We start from the raw sequence: 17789 nt of genomic DNA on the forward strand, positions 1-17789 counted from the left end.
CTGAGTATGCAACACAAAATTCAGGATGTTTGGGTTAGTTGTGATTGGTGACGAGTCATGTGGTTTTGTTTCTGCTCTCTGAATGGATGAATGTAACTTCTATATTCAGGTTGCTGGGGCAAATAATTCACACATGAATTTACAATTTACTTTCTGCAAGTGTTTGCACGACTGGATCACTGAAATCTTTGGGGAAAGAAAAATACAGTAGGGCTGCAGATGTGGCCAGAGATAACCGATGTTTTAATTCACACAAATATTTGCGGAAAATATTTTTAGGTATCTGTCCAGCTTTATCCAGGGACCTTGTATACTACGACAATGATTTCAATCCACCTCTCCAACAAAGCTACACTGACTCTCACCAGAGTGTCCTCAGCCCCTACCGGTGTACACTTTCCAGCTCCAGGTTCCCAGCATCCTATCCTCCATGCTTTGCTCCCTCGATCCTGCTACCACTGCCTGTAGCTCCAACTTCCCCATGTTGACCCTACTCTTGTTATCCCAGACCCACATTATTGTTCTTGATATGACTCAGGCCTACACCCTTGAGACTACATGCATCGGCTCAGCCCCACATCACCACCATAGTTCCAACACCGTCACGCTGACCCTTCATGGCCACCCCTTGCTCTGACCCTGGCACTGACATCTTGAGCCCAACCTGTCACTGCCATATCCTTTGCAGCTATGACATCCCCAAACAGACCCTGTTCCAGACATCTCAATCTTGAGCGTACCCTTGTTGAGCCTGACTCCAACATCAAAACCCCAAACCTCTGTCCTGTTTCCTGAAGCTCTCCCTCTTGCCAGGATGGAGGTTGGTCATTCCTTCTTCCATTCTGTTCTCCACAGTAAACTCCATGAACTGGGCAAATATTGGTATTTCCCCATGTCTCCTTCCACTCAATTCCTCTGGTGCCCTCAATGAGGTGGGACAGAGATTCACTCCTTCTTGCATATTCTCCTTCCCCTTTGCTCTTGCAATTCCCCTGGTTGTCTGAGACACAGAAGTTGATCTCTCCTCTGCATATTCTCCTCTGCCCACTCCTTCAGTGCCCCTTGCTGGCTGGGACAGGCATTGGGTATTTTTCCAGTACTCATGCAGAGAGATTACAGGCTCCACATTTCTCCAGTTGATGCATGTCTGGCTGGAGGGAACCTCATCAAATTGACCCCATCCCCGACCCCAGCCTGACACGCAAGGTCTGTCACATTTCCCCTATAAACATTGTCAGATTTGGATTTTATCTCAGAGACTAGGGAAAAGAGCAAATCCAGGCTTCACTGACAAATCGCTCCAGGGGAGGAGTTATGTGAGGCTGTGACAGAACAAGAGAAACTCCCCCAAGGGGAAAAAAAAACAACTCCAAGTCAGAATGAGAAGAGCAAGTGTCTGTGAACGTTACATTGCAGCAACTCCAGCAGAGCCAGGACTAGGCTGCCAGCACTTAGCCAGGGGCCATCCCGCCAGGGGAATACACCTTGGACGGAGCTACACCCTTGGGCTTTCAGGGCAGCCTGGCTGGGAATCAGGACTCGATGACCCCCTGAAGAGCATTTATTGGAAAGGACCGGGAAACCTTAACTGCGATGGAGCAGCTTCCCCCCACCCTCTTGTTGTTCTGGGTCAAGAACCATGAGCCAGTGGCCAAGAGGACAGGACTCTCAAGACAAGATGACAACAGTAGGAGGAAACAACATTCTGACTGTGGAGGGAAGATGGGCCCTCAGTGTAAAGGGGAGGATGGGCCTGTGAACACAGCCCTTTAACAGCTCCTCCTCAGTTCTGAAACTTCTGGCACTCCCTAAGTACATAACAGCACAGCCCAGGACCCTGTGCCTGGTTAGCCTGGAGTGCAGTCCACCAGATGGAAAAACTACTTGATCAGAACCGGCATAGTTGGCAGCTATCCATTAAGAGAGACAGGCAAGGAATCGGATATCTGCTCAGGTTGTGGGAGAGGTGACTGACAGTGCAGGGGGAGCGGAGTCCCCAGGACTGACAGTGGGAAGAATGGAAATGTCTCTCTGCTATCAGTAAGGGACTCATCACAATGGAGGTCCAAGCACAGAGGGACAGGAAGGCAGAATGGCAACTGGAAGCAATTCTCACCTGAATGTTTTAGGTGTGGTGCCGAAAGCAGAGCCCTCAGCCTTGAGCAAAAGACAGAAAGCCAAAGCTGCACAGAGACTAGAAATGCAGTGTTTCTCCCTGTTGTCAGCATCTGCATCAGGCTCGGGGTTTCTCTTGAGAGACAGTTCCTAATTGGGATGGATTATACATTTCTTGCTGGAGCCTGCCCAGCGCCCAGTTTAATTCCTATTTTACAGCTTAGCCCTTTTTGTACTCCCCGAACACAGTAACCTCTCCCTTTCCCTATTCCTTTCAACCTCAACAACATTGTGCCTTCTGCCATTCTTGTCTCCAGGGTCGATCCTGCCCAAGATATGAATTGTACAAAGGAACCTTACCCAAAGGAGTCAATGGACATAAAAGACCAAATCTATCCCTTGATGTCAGTGAAGTTATACTAGGATGAATTTGGGCCAAATAGTATATTAATGTGATATAATTTATCTACAAGATGTCCTTTCTGAATGCTTGAGACTCCCAGATTAATGTCTTGAAGAATCTGCTCTGACCTCCCTGTTTCAGGGTGTTCAACCATTTATTACAGAGCAGCAGGGACTGTTCCATTGTTGAGCTTGAATGCAAACTTCTCATTGTAAGCTCAGTTTTTACATTCCCACTAGCTTCTGCAAGAGAAGCTGATCTTCCTGAAATTTTACATGCTGCAGCTTATTCCAGAGTAGAATGTTTCTGGGAAGTTTGGTGAAAAATCAGGAGTTTTAACATTTTTCAATTTTACTGGAAGTTCACGTTTGAAAATGTGTGCAACCATTTTCGGCTCATCTCTCCAAAATGGTTTGGTCTAAAAACTCCAGATTTTTCTTTCATTAACCTTGCTGAGAAGCAATACCACTTGGTTTTCTGGGGAAATGACAAAGACAGATGACAAACAACCTGTGATATTTCATACTAAGGTGAGCAGCGAAAGAGCTAACGAGGGGCTCAGTGAAACAGGGTTATGAAAATGAGCCACTGGGAAGCTGAGAGGGGAGATTGAAGAAAAAGAAGTGCTTGCTCAGCCATGCAAGCAGATAGGAAAAAGGAGACTGAAGGATTATGTACTGTTGAAGGGAACTTGGTACATTCAGGACTATTTGATTTTTACCCTGAAGAATTTCTAGCTGTCCTGGTTTGGCTGGGACTGTCCTGGGCTTTCACAATCCACTCTGGGAACGGAGTCCTGCACAGTTGGAGGAAGCGGTAGAGTTGCAGGGAGACAGCAAGGTTTCTTGCTCAGCAGGCATTTCTCTGTTGCTCTGCTCACTGCTCTCCCCTCTGAACGCAAGCCATGGAACTGCGACAGGAGCACAAAACCCAAAGGAAGAGGTGACGGCAGGTCAATCCTCCAAAGGGAGGAATGTAGGTTTGACCATGATCACAGAAAGCGTGAGGAAACCAATATGGGCCCCAGACTCTTTCCTCACACATCCCATGCACCCAGCTGCTCCAGGCTCCCCCCATAGCTCACCTAGCTACCCCAAGCGCCCTTATGCACAGACATACTGAGCATCCACAGCCTCCCTGCCACAACAAACCCTCAAACCACCTAGCTCTCAGGCACCCCTTCTCCACGCCAATACCAACCTCCCCAACTGGGCCATGTTTACACTAGGGAAACAAGCTGACATGTTTTAAAATACTAGAGCAGACAGGATATAATGCCTTTGAAACGCATTAGCTGAATATAGTCAAACCAAAGTTCCTCCCTTTGGAGGACCATGACCAGCAAACATTTTAAAAGACATTAAATCATGTCTACACGAGTGCTCAAAATGTGTGTTGAAGCAGGTTAGGCACCATGTTTTAAACACAACCCGTTTTCTTCCTCTAGACAGGGCCTGTGGGAAGAGGAAAAGGAGCAGCAGATAAATCCCTACAGCTAGCTAGTTAGACTACACATTTGCACTCTCAGGCAATACATCTTTCCCTGAATGGGATACATTTTTCTTCACTAACCTATAAGAAGCAGCTACCTTATAAATCACCAATCAGCACCGTAAGCATTCTTCTAATTAGATTCTCCGGCTTTTGCTTTCATTCAGTGAAAAACATTCACCCATCTCCATTTTACAGACTGTTTATTAAGAGCTATTTGCAGTGGTGTTGTAGCTGTGTTGGTCCCAGGATATTAGAGAGACAAGGTAAGTGAGGTAATATCTTTTCTTGGACCAACTTGTGTTGGTCAGAGAGACAAACTTTTGAGCTTACACAGAGCTCTTCTTCAGTCATTAAGAGCTATGGCAGGTTTTTCTGGGGCAGACAGAAAGTCGTTCCCAGATAAAAATCACATGGGTTTCCCCTTATCTCCCATCCCCAAGGTATTAATCCTCCACAGATCATGCCACAGGTGGCAAAGACACACTTGGCAAAATATTTTAAATATGAAAAGATCCATCATGTAACAGAAGCATGTTACTAGTAAAACTGTAGGAGGAGCCATGAAATCAAAGTGAGCTTTTAGTTCTAAAGTTCTTTGACTAACTCAGCACAGTACTAAAAATAATTATATCTTATTCACAGCAGCTGGAGGTGGCTGGCTCCTGCCTCCACAACTCCTACTTAGATGCATTACATCCAACCCACCAAGAGCAGAGATTCCTGGAAAGCTTGTCTCAGAGAAATGACTCAGTGCACACCCCAGAAAAATCAGCACCCCTTAGCCAAGGGAAGATGTTGTGACCTTGGAAGCAGACAAGAATCTCTGCAATTGACCCTCTTCTGGAAGAAAAGAGCTACATCCTACCTTGAATTACACAGATGTTTTGCCTGACTGCAGTGCATTTCCTTGCACTGGAGACCTGAAAGGGTTCTCACACATGCTGTATCAGTATTATATCAGAGACAAGAATTCTACCTAGAGATGTTGCGCCTCCCCACACCAAAGTTAAGGAAAAGTTAGCATATGTGACTCCATTTTGGTTTGGGGCCCACCATTGTCTAAAAGCAAGCACATCATGCACCAAGAGGAGTGTTCCTTAGATACTGCATTCCTGTGAAAACCCTCCCCCTTGTTTCCAGCCTGTCTCGACTCCTGGTTTCTGTTCTTTGTCTGTTCCTAACTCCCTGCCTCCTGGCCTTGATGTGAGCCTCCCATCCTGATAAGAAAGGCTACTGATGCATTGCTTTAGGACCATGTAATGTAATTGAAGTAATGGTCTAGCACAGGGAATGTATCTAGCAGCGATAGGTGGTAGATAAGGCAAGGGTTTGTCTATTGGCTAAGGTTTCTGATGCACAAGGGCAACATGCTTTGCTAAAAGGTATATAATCTTTGTATAACCTGCATGCGGGGTCCCCTCCTGATTAGCGGGGGCACCACACTCGAGCGTAATAAACTTAGTATCTTTGGGAACTCTGCAGTTGTGGACTTTGTTCATGTGCCTCAGCCTAGACTCGAACTGTGCGTGACCTATCTGGTATAATTCGCAGCAGTTCCTGTGCGTGACCTATCGGGTATAATTCGTAACACCAAACCTCAACCTGGACAAGTCGCTCTGCTGACTCTCAATAGTTTAGAGCCAGGCGGCCTCTTTCTCCTCCTGTGTCCTGTTTGCACTAGTGATACCAGAACCAAGTGATCAGCTAGGAAATGCGAGAATGGATGGTGAAAATTGAACAACAAAATGAGGTTCTCATTTGACCAAGAGACTGGAAAACTGGACCTAGTAAGGAGGTAACGCTACTGAATTTACTTAGCAACACCCTCCACATCCCAAACACACAAAACAAAGGCAAGCCTGGGGGGAGCGGGAGAGAGAGCAGGAGAAATTATCTATTTGAAATCCTGGGTACTCCTCCTCGGGATAAAGGGCCATCCCTAGGGGGGGTGCGGGGTCCAGGGTGGAAGTGACGGATTCATCTCTTCTGGGAGTGACCGTGCCAGCCAATCACACCAAGTGCAGGGCCTGGAGTGGTTGCCCTGATTTGCCCTACCCAAGGGATGGCTCTGATCTGGGAGGTTGGAAAGGAAGATAGGAGCACAATTCTTGCTCACTACAACACAGTGGCATCTTCTTTGGCACGTCTGTGACCTGGGACCAGCAGAGGGCACTGCATTACCAAGTTATGAGAGGTACAGAGGAAAAGCTCCTGGCAGCCAGACAGCTTCTAAGAGGGAGAGAAAATGAGCCAAGTCAGAGTAAGAACTAGGCTCTGAGAAGTCAGAAACATAGATTAGGGTCACAAACTACATCAGCAGGGCAGTGGGCTCCAAACTGATGAACCTGGGAACGTAAGCCAAGCCCCAATCTGTAGGCACATCTCAGAACCATTCCTGAGTCAAGAAGAATCCCTGCAGATGTCACACTTCATGCCACAATTGCTGGACACATCTCAACAGACTCTGAGCCCAAGTCTATTCCAGCCCTGCTAGTGAATGTGCTTTCCAGGTGCAAGGCCCTCCTCAGTCCTACCCCCTTCAGATATATGTCAGTGCTGGGCTGTCCAATGTGAGACATGTCCCATTAGCCTCCCTACTCCTTCCCCATCTCAAAACCCCACCCAATCATCTGATCCGTGTTTCTAGCAGGAAACAGACGGGGCAATCTCAAAGCAGAAGGATGGCAATTTCCATTCTGTAGCTCCCAACTGTCCAACAGATTTTCATGGAGAAGAAAACCACGTCAGGAGACATGAAAGAAACACCAGGTCTCAACCTCAGAAATGCTGCCTTTCCCCATATTTATTTCTGGTTTAATTTGAATGGTCAGGAAATGGTCACAAGGGGAAAAAACAACAACCCATCTCTCACTTTCTCTCCATCTTCCAGTCTGTGGGATTCTAGGCATCAGGGTGTTTCCGGACTAAAAGAAACCCCACGGGGGCTAAGCAAGTTGCTATACCCAAGGCCCTCACACTAGTGAGTGAAAGGTTTCCACCTTCTCTCTGTAGAGACGGTGGAATGAGTTTGCCAATATGTGGAAAGGGGCTTCGATGTTCTCCATCTCCTTCTGTAAAGAGAGAAGCGACGTTGTGAAAAACGGACGGAGGAAGCATTGAACTATTTCTACTCTTAACTGCTTGATAAAAAAATCCCACATTGATACTGGGAGTGGATTAAATGATAAAGGATTGTAACAGAGCCCTCAAAAGAGAAGACACCCACTTCCACAGATGGAGAAGAGAGAAGACACTCACCACTGATGTCTCACAGTATTGCAGGCCATGGATCTCAGCCCACTCCTGTGCCCGTTTCTGCTCCACAACTCGTCGACCAATCAGGTCTGTTTTATTCCCCACTAAGACACCTACAAAAAGTGTGAAACAAAGGAAAAGAAAACAGAAATGCTGAATTGTTAGCAATAAATACCAGAAAACCTGGTGGGTGAGTTAGAAAACAGGGGAGGAAAAAAATTGGATTGCTTGACTTAAAGAAGGTGCTAGAGAGGACGGCAAGGAAATCACCTGGAATATGCTCTTCCCTGGTCTGTTCTACTCATAGACCGGGTGAGTTGGAGGAAGCCATGCCTGGCTTGGATTTAAGATAATGCTTTATGCCACATCTCAATGGGGAAAAGACGCTGCTACAAAACATGAGAATGGGTGCAAAGAATCTCACCATCTCCTACCTGGAAGGTGCATTCCAAGTGTCCGTGCCCTCAGCTTCTCCAGCCACTTGGCACAGCTGTTGAAAGACTGTTCATTGGTGACATCATACACAATACACAGGGCATTGGGCTGCTCCCACTGTACATCAAGAGAGAGATATTGTCAGCTCTAATTAAACTGATGTGGCCAATTGCCAATACATCCCCAGAGAAGACGTGTCTGTATGGGAAACACATTCCAGGACAGAAATAAAAGGAGTCTGATATAATGGAACCTCATGCTCAATTAGCTGACCCTATGCATCAAAATTAGATGATACAACTGAAAGGTCCCTAATGTAGGTGGGGACAGGGACACACTTGCTGGAATGTGAGAAGTCAAGGGAAGTTCTATGTCCCAACAGAAGGCAGAGTCTCTGTGGAACAGAAAGATCAGGCTGAAGGCAAAAATCTGATACACTAGAATTGGCAAAATGGAAGTTCCTCTAAAAACGCCCATAAAAAACCAAAAACATCCACACAGTTATCTCAGTTTAGTATTCCCATTTCTTTTTAAGAGCCAAAGGAGCTTCCTCTGGGATCCCACCTCCTTTCCTTTGGAACCGATTCCCTACAGTATTGTTCCAAGTTTCAAGATGTAAAGGAACAGGGGTCATAGGTAACCGAGAGGAATTTCTCCCACTTCCACTCAGGCCAAGGCTTGCTACATCTCCCAGACTGGGTAGCTCAGATCCTTTTCACAGCAAAAGCCCCTCTTTAGGAACAAGAGGACTACTACATGATACTTGCCAGTTTCTCTATCATCTCAGAAAACAGTTCTTTGCCCGCTGAGTCAAAAAGGAAGAGTTCCTGAAAGCAGAAAGAAGGTTTTTGCATGGAAGATCATGAAAAGGATTTGGGGGTTATAGTGGATCAGAAACAAAATATGAGCCAGCAGTGTGATGCAGTTGCAAAAAAGGCTAATATCACTCCGGGGCGTATTAACAGGAGTGCTGTTCGTAAGACATAGGAGGTAGCTGTCCCATTCTACTAGGTATGGTGAGGCCTCAGCTGGAGTACTGTGTTCAGAGAAGAGCAACAAAGATAACAGGTTTAGAAAACCTGACTATGAGGAAAGGTTAAAGAAACTGGGCATGTTTAGTCTTCAAAAAAGAAGACTGAGCGGGGACCTGATAACAGGCTTCAAATATGTTAAGGATTGTTATAAAGCAGACGGTGATCAATTGTTCTCCATGTCCACTGAAGGTAGGACAAGAAACAATGGGCTTAATCTGCAGCAAGGGAGATTTAGGTTAGATATTAGGAAAAACTTGCTTAACTACCCTTGTAGTTAGAAATAGAACAAGTTTCCAAGGGAGGATGTGGAATCCTCATCATTGGAGGTTTTTAAGAACAGGCTGGACAAATGCCTGTCAGGGATGGTCTAGATTAACATGGTCCTGCCACAGCACAGGGGACTGAACTTGATGACCTCTTGAGGTCCCACCCAGTCCTACATTTCTATGATTCTATTTGGGGAAGGGTTTGGGAGGTGTACACTAGAAGCTGTCACACTTGCTTCTTGTTCAACCACAGCAAAGTAGCCTGATGCCCCAGTGGCTAAGCTCACAACCTCCACAGTGCACCTACCCCAGAGAGCAAGTGCAAAGCAGTAGTTGGATTTCCTGCATAAACAGTGAAAAGGTCTTCCCTGCAGTGCACCAGGCCCGGTCTCCATTCCGACCTCCAACTAGATCTGTGGAACAAGAGACTGGGATGCTAACCTGAATATACCTATATCTTAATGGTAGTGCAGAGCATTAACACACAGCAGTCTGGATAGGGCCCAGTCTCCACTGTTTTGGGGAATTGGAATTATACCTGGGTATCCTACATGGCAGTGCAGGGCCCTAAGTGGATTGGTGAGAGCTTCAATTTAAGAAGTCATGTTGCTGCTGAATATGTAAACATGTATGTTTTAAAAATAAGTTATCACTGAAAAAAAATCAGCTAGTGTGCTTAATTATTTTAATTTATTATTTGTATTATCTTAGCGCATGATCAGTGTATCAGGTTTCCAACTTAATATCCAAGTAAAGCTCTGGTGAGTCCATCCAAGAGAATAAGACATGTCAGACATCCACGTAATAGATGGACTTTGTGCTCTGAAGATCTCCTTCTGTCCCTATTTGTGACACAGCAGGGCTCACCACACTATTACTTGTCTCTGGAACAGATACAGTCTTCACCAACAGTTCCACGCCTGTCGTCTGTCAAGCAGAACCAGGAAAACATTGATCAGCAGGGATTGTAGAGGACTGTCCACTTACACACTATGCTCTAGGGTGCAGCAATCACCTTAGATCACCAGAATACCATCAAACTAAGACCGTGGAGAACCAACTTCACAATAACACTTCCTAAAGTCCTAATGACAAACTTTCTTACATGTTGCAGGCAGTATTTTTCTAGCTATGTTCGTGCTAGGATATTAGACAGACAGGGTGGGTGAGGTAATATCTTCTATTTTGGTGAGACAAACAAGCTTTTGAGCTTATACAGAGCTCTTCTTCAGGACTTCTCTCTAAACTTTCTTACAATCTTACTGTCAACCCCTAGAGACTTGCTCACATGGGGAAACGCGATGGAAAAGAACCAGCCTCTGGAGATTTACTCATATATCAGGATATTGGTTGACAACTTCAGATCTAGAGCTGGGTCAAGACTCACTGGTTCCTCTCTGCTTGGTTGCTCCAAAACATCCCTCTGAATCCTCTGCACTGACCATGTGATCCTTCACAGGTGCTTTGCTGTACCTGGCACATAGGATTAGGGGGTCCTCTTTTTATGCCTGTTCCACTTTCTCTGCCCCTCCCCCAGCCTCTTTTCCTTTTTGCCTCTTCTATTTCTATTATCCAGTTTTCCTTTTGGTCTTTATTTCAATGTATAATACATAGGACAGGACTTATTTTTCATCCTGCTTCTATACACCTATCACCATTAATGTTTTGTATATAGAAGGGCTGAAAACTGCACCCTCTTCCTCTCGGAATGATTTCTTTAGATTTCAATAGCTTGGGGCCATGGCGCATATTTTCGTGTTTGTATAGTGAAGAGCATACATTCCACACTCAGATATTCTACTTGGAGTAAGCAGCTTCTTCCTGCAGCAAACCATTTTCCCTTGGAGCTCCCTGAAAATGGGAAATTGTCTAAGACCACACTAGCTTGTGAAGATTCTGATACAGAAGGAAACTACTGCAATTAGTTTACTGTGTGTTAAACTTTGAAGCCAACTCCCTAGGTATATGGAAATCTACTATGATGTTAGTCAGCTTCTCTTTACAGCCTGGTGTCTAAGTATTTTGAAAGAAAACTCTACTAGACACCCCCTTTAATGCATCAGTGTAAAGGCCTGTCAATAGCTAAAACCAGCCCTCAATAATTCATTCTGCCTGGAGTTTCCCATTCTTCACTCATGGAGCTTTAGAGAAGTCACCCGATGGCAGATTGAGCCCGGTGTCCTCCCTCAATCCCTGTCCTGTGTGTATCATCCCACAAAGCTTACCAGTGTGTAGTTTTTCTGGAAATGAGCTCCATCATTGCAGAACATCTGGGACAAAGCACTCTTCCCTACTGCTGAGTCACCTGCATGGCCAAAGCAACTTTGTTTAGTCTTGGATGGACAATCTCATTTCCCCTCCCCTCAATCCCATTCCCACCAAATCTTCAAAAGAGCTTTTTGTTACCTGCATTTGCAATTTTACCCATTCCAGTCACAACAGGCAAGAAAGCCAGAAAAATCAATAGGACAATTGTCTAAGTTGTGAAACGAGAGTTGCTATTGCATGTGCAGAGCTGGCTTTAGGTGTCTGCAATATCCATGGCTGAGAGGCCCATAAACATAAAGGCAGACTTGCCATTTGTTCTGAAATTCACGGGTCAGCCCTGTATCCTTTCTAGCCTGGGACAATTAAAGATTCCCAAAACTACTCAGGCATATCTCAATGTGAAGACAAAAACTGTGGAATAGGAGAGGAGAAAGGTCTGGATAGACCTTCCTCTCTTAACATTACAAATCTCCCAAAATCCAAATGTGTTTGTGGGACGATCAGGTCATTCATGCTACTGGAGAATTGCAAGAGGGTGGTAGCGTTGTCCTATGAACCCTCCCCCACTTAGCAGGTGTTGCCCCTGCTGGGAGATGCTAAGCAACTCCTGCTGCAGGTGGCTTGTTAGCTCCATCCTGGACATAAGTGAAGTGAGTGTCACTCTCTCGAGTGAAATCCTGATTCATACCCATAAAAGCCGGGTGCAGGGACAGTAGGGAGATGGCTTGTGCTGCCCCTATTTTGGGAATACCAGGTGCTGGTTTGGCCCCCGAGTGTAGGTTATCCCCCTGGGCTGCCCTAATTTAGGCTCCTGCTGCAACAGTCCCTATGGGCCATAGCAGTGGCACTGAATTGCTGGATCTTAAGACTGCACAGTATACTCGCTGGAATACACTCTACAACAGGATCTCCTGTGAAGCTGGCAAAGAGCTATCCTGGTGTTCCCACAGGATATACTCATACTTTCTACCTCCTTTGTGCTGGCCTACCCAGCGCAAAGGGTCTAGAGGTCTAGGCTGAACAGCTCATAAGGAGGGATTCTAGGAAGCAACCAAGCCTGGAATTAATATTGTGTGTTGAGTTACTTTGTTAATAAAGCTGAACCCAGGAAGGGGGTAAATTTTGACCTTACCATAGTATGTACACACTGTGTTTTGAGGCAGAGTGGGAAAGCTACACATATGTCTGGAGCACGAAGAGTATTCTGGGTAGTGACTCTTGCTCAGACTCATAGGCCAAATTTAGGCCTACAGTAAATATATTTCATACTAGTAGCTGAAAGCCTATGCTATTGCATGGGTATACTTCGTAGTCATGTGTGTAAAAAAGCTGAAAATGGAGCTCTTGTTTCATGAGCTGTGTTGCAATGAGCAAGGGTGCTATTTGTACATGTTCCCAAAGTTTGCGCTCACACCTGCTCCACCTCCTTGTTACCCCAAGTAGTTGTTATTCCCACCTTCTCTGATTAGCTGTCACATTCGGCTGCCACAGAACCTTTGGACTCCAACTTTCCACCTGGTTCTCACAGGGACCAGTACTGACTGAACCTGGTGAGATCCTGAACAAGAGCTCTCAGCCATGCTTGTAGCTGTTTCCTTTGCTTCACACTGACTCAGCAGACATTCTAGGCTTCAGAGTCACAATCTTGAAATCCTATTATATAGATAGCGGTATCTGCTTATAATAGGGCTGAATTGGGCCCACAAATTAAGATGGAAATGCCCTGTTAGCTCATGGAGTTCACTTCACAACTTCTTAAGAAGGCAGTACATGAAACAATAAAGTTTGGGAACCGCTGATCTAGCTCATCCTTGACCAGTTCAGGATTGTTCCCTACAGTATGTTCTCTAGTGCTTTGACCAGCCTATTGTTTCCCTGGGGAGGCTAATGCATAGTTTAATAGACCATTACCTTCTTTCAGAGTGATAGCCATGTTAGTCTGTATCAGAAAAAAAAAAAAAGAAGAAAAAAAAAGAAGAGGAGTACTTGTGGCACCCCAGAGACTAACAAATGTATTTGGGCATAAGTTTTCGTGGGCTGAAACCCACTTCATCAGATGTATGCAGTGGAAAATACAGTAGGAAGATATATATATACAGAGAGAACATGAAAAAATGGGTGTTGCCATTTTTACCTCCTTGTTTCATGACATGATGCTTCTTTACACCCTGTCCCAAACTGCAGAAAATTATTTTGTTTCCACCTCTCAGTGCAAATTCTTATCTAATTTGGTGTCTTCTTTCAGCTTGATTGCCCCATTAGTGAGACAAGGTAGGTGAGATAATAGCTTTTATTGCACCAGCTTCTGATGGTGAGAGACAAGTTTTCAAGCTTGCACAGAAGTCTTCTTCAGGACCTGAAGAAAAGCTCTGTATATGCTCCAAAGCTTGTCTCTCTCACCCTGGGCTCAGCTGACACAGTTCTTAGGAAAAAATTAAGCCTGAATTTAATGCAACTGGAAAAGTAAACTATGTACATTGATTTGTTGCTCTGCCCTTTGAGTACTAATTCTATTTCATGTATTGAAACAGGATTATTGGATAGTTTAGCAGCAGGGTTGGGAAAATAAATTGTTTTGAGAGGGTACAAAAGGAACAGAAGCTGGACCAATAAGATATTACCTCACCCATCTTGTCTCGCTAATATCCTGAGACCAACAACAACACTGCATGCCCCATTAGTGACATTCTTCTCTTCCCTTGCTCCATTCTTTCGCTGCACTCCAATCCATCATTATACTTTATTACAGTAATTTAACATTGCCTGCCTTTTTCCTTTAGTTTGGTCCTATCTTTCCACCATTGCTCCCTATGCTATTCCTAATGTTACTAATTCCTTTGGCCTCCAATACCTTCCCCATTCTTCTAAAAAAAAAAAAAAAAATCAAAATACTGTTTACCACCTTCTTTAAATACACTCCCTTCACCCTGTCTAACTACTGCCCTAGCCTTAACCTTCCCCTTTTCTCTGCAATTAGCTTACACAACAATATTCTTGACCGTAAATCTTCCCTGGAAATAACAAAGGAATAACTATATGATGTCCATCATATAGTTAACCATCTCTTTCTTTCTGCTAATGAACACTCTTTTTCTCTTCTCATTCTCCTTGACCTCAGTGCAACTCTCAGCCATGTGAGCCACTCTCTCCTCCAGATGAGTAGGTACATGTGAGTTTTTTGTTCCCTCCTCTGATGTTTATGCTCCTACCTAATTGTGTTCTCTTTCCCCCTTTAATCTGTAGTGGCTCCTCTTCTGTGTTAAGATCTGCCCGCTTTGGAGGTTCCTGAAGCCAGAGGGAAGTGAGAATCTTTCCTTTTACCTAGCCCCTTTCATCATGGGCATAAATTGGGGAAACATGGGGGGTGTTGCCCCCCCTCAACCTGCAAGCCCCAGCAGGCATGGAATTTGCCCCCTCTGCACAGCCTTGTTGGCCTGGCTGGAGCTGCCCCCCCATAAAATAGAAGTGAAACTACACCTATGCCTTTCTTATCTCTACATAAGATGTCTTGCTTCTATTATGCTTGATAGCATTCAACTGTACATACTTCTCAACAGTCTGTCATGGTCAAACAAACTTGCAGCTTTACCTCAGCTTCTTTCAGATCAACTTGTGCTTCTCTTGAGCAAGAGCAACCTCCTTGGACACATCTGCCTTTCTTTTATTTGCAACTAGACTAACACCATAATTTTTTTTTCTTGTTTGTAATCATCCTTATTCCTGACATATTTTTTTCCTTCAGCACTAATAGAAATGCTCCAGCTTATTTCATGAAGCTGGTCTTGGCTCCCCGCTCTGCTTCTCTTGACCTTCCTGTCACATCATCTTTCCATTGTTGTGAAGAGAACTTTCTCTTTCATCCTGCATCTTTCTTTTTCAGTGGCTCTCCATCATATTAAATATCTCATCTGAAAACATCCTTTTCCTCATCTGTACCTCTTAGTTTGTTACTTTCTGCTTTTTATGCAATTGTATTTAACAACAGTCTAACTGAAGTACAATTGATATGAAGGCTGCTGTACAAAATGAAGCAGTGTTGTTGAGGCACTCTGATCTAGTGGACAGGGCACTGCATAGGGAGTCAGGAAATCTGGGCTCTGTTCACTGCTCTACTAGTGACCTGCCATGTGACCTTGGGCAAATCACTTCCCCTCTCTGTGCCCCATTCCACCTTATGTCTTGTCTATTGCCTTGTCTATTTAGACAGCAAGTTGTTTGGGGCACGGACTGTCTCTATTTGCATGCACAACACCTAGTGCAATGCAGTCCTTATCTCGCCTAATGGACATTTGGGCTGCTACCATAACACAAATAAAAGCTAACAATAACAACATGGCGAGAGATCGGTGTAGGCTTGGCAAGCTGGTCAATTGACTGGTCAAATAACATCAATTCACTGGTTAGCTGATTGCCTAGTATTTGGCCACTGTCAACTATTTGAGCAAGAATGCCCTGCTGCAGGTGGTGGTCTAGCTTTTTCATTTGACTACTGGGGCAATTATTTATTGCATAGTTTGGAGTCAAGATAATTCAGCTGAGTAACTTGTTTTTTTCAAGTAGGTCTAAGTATCTAGGGCTCCTGGAGATCGCAGAGTCTTGCTGTCTTTCATTATCATTCTCATAAATCAGTGTTTTAAAACATTGGACCATTTTGGCCATTATTCAACCCCTCAGCTGACGCATTATTTTGGGTCAGGTGGAACAGCAAACCCCAGATGGACTCCAGCAATGCTTAATTTGTAATGAAAGAGGTGCTGGGGGTCAAGCAATTATTTTACATTTATAACTGATGTACAATTGGTATGAAGGCTGACCCCAGAGGTGCCGGGGCTCAGTCCTGGCACAAATTAAGCACTGGACTCCAGATGACAAGCTCACCTGTCAGGATGCACTTTGCAGCTAGTTTCACCATGCTCCGTGCTGCCACGAGGGGGACCGGGGACCGTTCCCGGGGGGGTTATGGTGATGATGGCTGCCTCAGGGGAGGGTGCTGGAGCCTGTGGGGAAAAGAGCCTTAAACAATCACTGAAGGGCTGAGCAGGGGCGAATCAGCAGGCGGGACCACGGCAGCGGGTCCCAATGGGGCAAGGGGGGGGTGCAGAGAGGAAGGGCAGGTCTTGGTGTGTGTGTGCCGAAGGAGGGGGTGGAGTGGGGGAAGGCAGGTCCCTGGGGGGTGCAGAGAAGGAGGGTGGGCTCCGAGGAGAGTGGGGTGCAGAAGGGGAGGCAGGTACCTGGGGGGTGCTGAGAGGGGGAGGGCGGCAGGTCCCTAGGGGATGCAGGGAGGGGAGGGCGGGCTCCCAGGGGAGTGGGGTGCAGAGAAGGAGGCCGGGGGTTGAGATGTGGGAGGCAGGTCCCTGGGGGGGTGCAGAAGGGGGAGGAGGGCGGGCTCCGAGGGGAGTGGGGTGCAGAAGGGGAGGCAGGTACCTGGGGGGTGCTGAGAGGGGGAGGGCGGCAGGTCCCTAGGGGATGCAGGGAGGGGAGGGCGGGCTCCCAGGGGAGTGGGGTGCAGAGAAGGAGGCCGGGGGTTGAGATGTGGGAGGCAGGTCCCTGGGGGGGTGCAGAAGGGGGAGGAGGGCGGGCTCCGAGGGGAGTGGGGTGCAGGGGGAAGCGCGGGCCCCACCAGCTATACGAACTCGGCCAGCGTCGCAGGCCCCGCCGCCCTGGCCCTCCCCCTCCCCACCAGCGCTTCCCTAGCAACGCTCCGCCCTCGCCCAGCCACCGCCTTCCGGGGGGGGGCCGCCCCCTTCTGTGACACGCGATTGGCTGGCGGCGCTGTCCATCCACCGGCCTCTCGGGCCGCTATTGACTCCCTTTCATTGGGCTCCAGCTTTTGGGAACGTGGAGACGCCGGCACTCTGAGGCCACTGGTGCAGGAATATACTTGTCTTTGGGTACGAGTCTGCCAATCAAAAGAAATGCCCCGCTCATTGCGAGGGAAAAGCGGCCTGAGGCAGGCGATGAAGTCATTACCGCTGCAGTTCTTGGTGTGTGCGCGTGCGCGCAAGCTGTTTCTACCTAGCAACTAATAACATTTACACGGCCCTCTTTTTGATTGGACAGATCACGACGGCCTGTACTATCTCGGCGGAATTATTCTATAGCGAGGGTTAGGGAAAAACGCGACGGCCAGAAAGATGCGGACTAGCAGTACTTACCAAAATGAGGCGCAACTTCCTGGCAGAGTCCTGGGGGAAAGAGCGGGGAAAAAACTACTTTAACGGCGTACACCCTTCAATACATAATGGGCTCTTCCACGCAGCTCGTTCACTCAACGCCGAGTTAACCGCGCATGCGCACGATTCTCTTCCCTCTAAGTCGGCCCCCTCCGCCCCTTGTTCTCCGTTCCTGGGGTTGCGCGTGCTCTCCCTGGGTTCTGCAGCCGGCCCTGGCCTTGCGTGTGGGAGTGCAGCCCCCATGGGGGCGGGGACAGCCAGCCACAAGCCAGTGCTGGGGCAGCGGGTGCCTCACGCTGTAGGTAACCCCCAGTGAGAAAGAGGAGAAGGGGGTGATTATATTGCT

At 46.6% G+C, this 17789-nt stretch overlaps 1 protein-coding gene across 11 annotated transcripts in view; it reads right to left on the reverse strand.

Annotated features, from left to right (window-relative positions):
- The window catches only part of IFT27 (intraflagellar transport 27), a 30084-nt gene extending 12524 nt beyond the window's left edge, over positions 1-17560 (reverse strand). For 2 of the 11 annotated variants that reach the window (XM_073325261.1, XM_073325235.1), the window contains exons 1-8: positions 16891-17234; positions 16149-16267; positions 11228-11307; positions 9870-9929; positions 8470-8529; positions 7702-7819; positions 7271-7380; positions 6129-6241 (exon numbers count right to left, since the gene is read on the reverse strand). In XM_073325261.1, coding sequence (XP_073181362.1) covers positions 6129-6241; positions 7271-7380; positions 7702-7819; positions 8470-8529; positions 9870-9929; positions 11228-11307; positions 16149-16182 — 575 coding nt within the window. In that variant the 5' untranslated portion in view covers positions 16183-16267; positions 16891-17234. The other 9 variants (XM_073325196.1, XM_073325271.1, XM_073325244.1 and 6 more) reach the window with 8 other exon arrangements.
- Between the last annotated feature and the right edge of the window lie 229 nt (positions 17561-17789).

The sequence above is a fragment of the Lepidochelys kempii genome, chromosome 1 (assembly GCF_965140265.1).
Source record: "Lepidochelys kempii isolate rLepKem1 chromosome 1, rLepKem1.hap2, whole genome shotgun sequence".
Taxonomy (NCBI): domain Eukaryota; kingdom Metazoa; phylum Chordata; order Testudines; family Cheloniidae; genus Lepidochelys; species Lepidochelys kempii.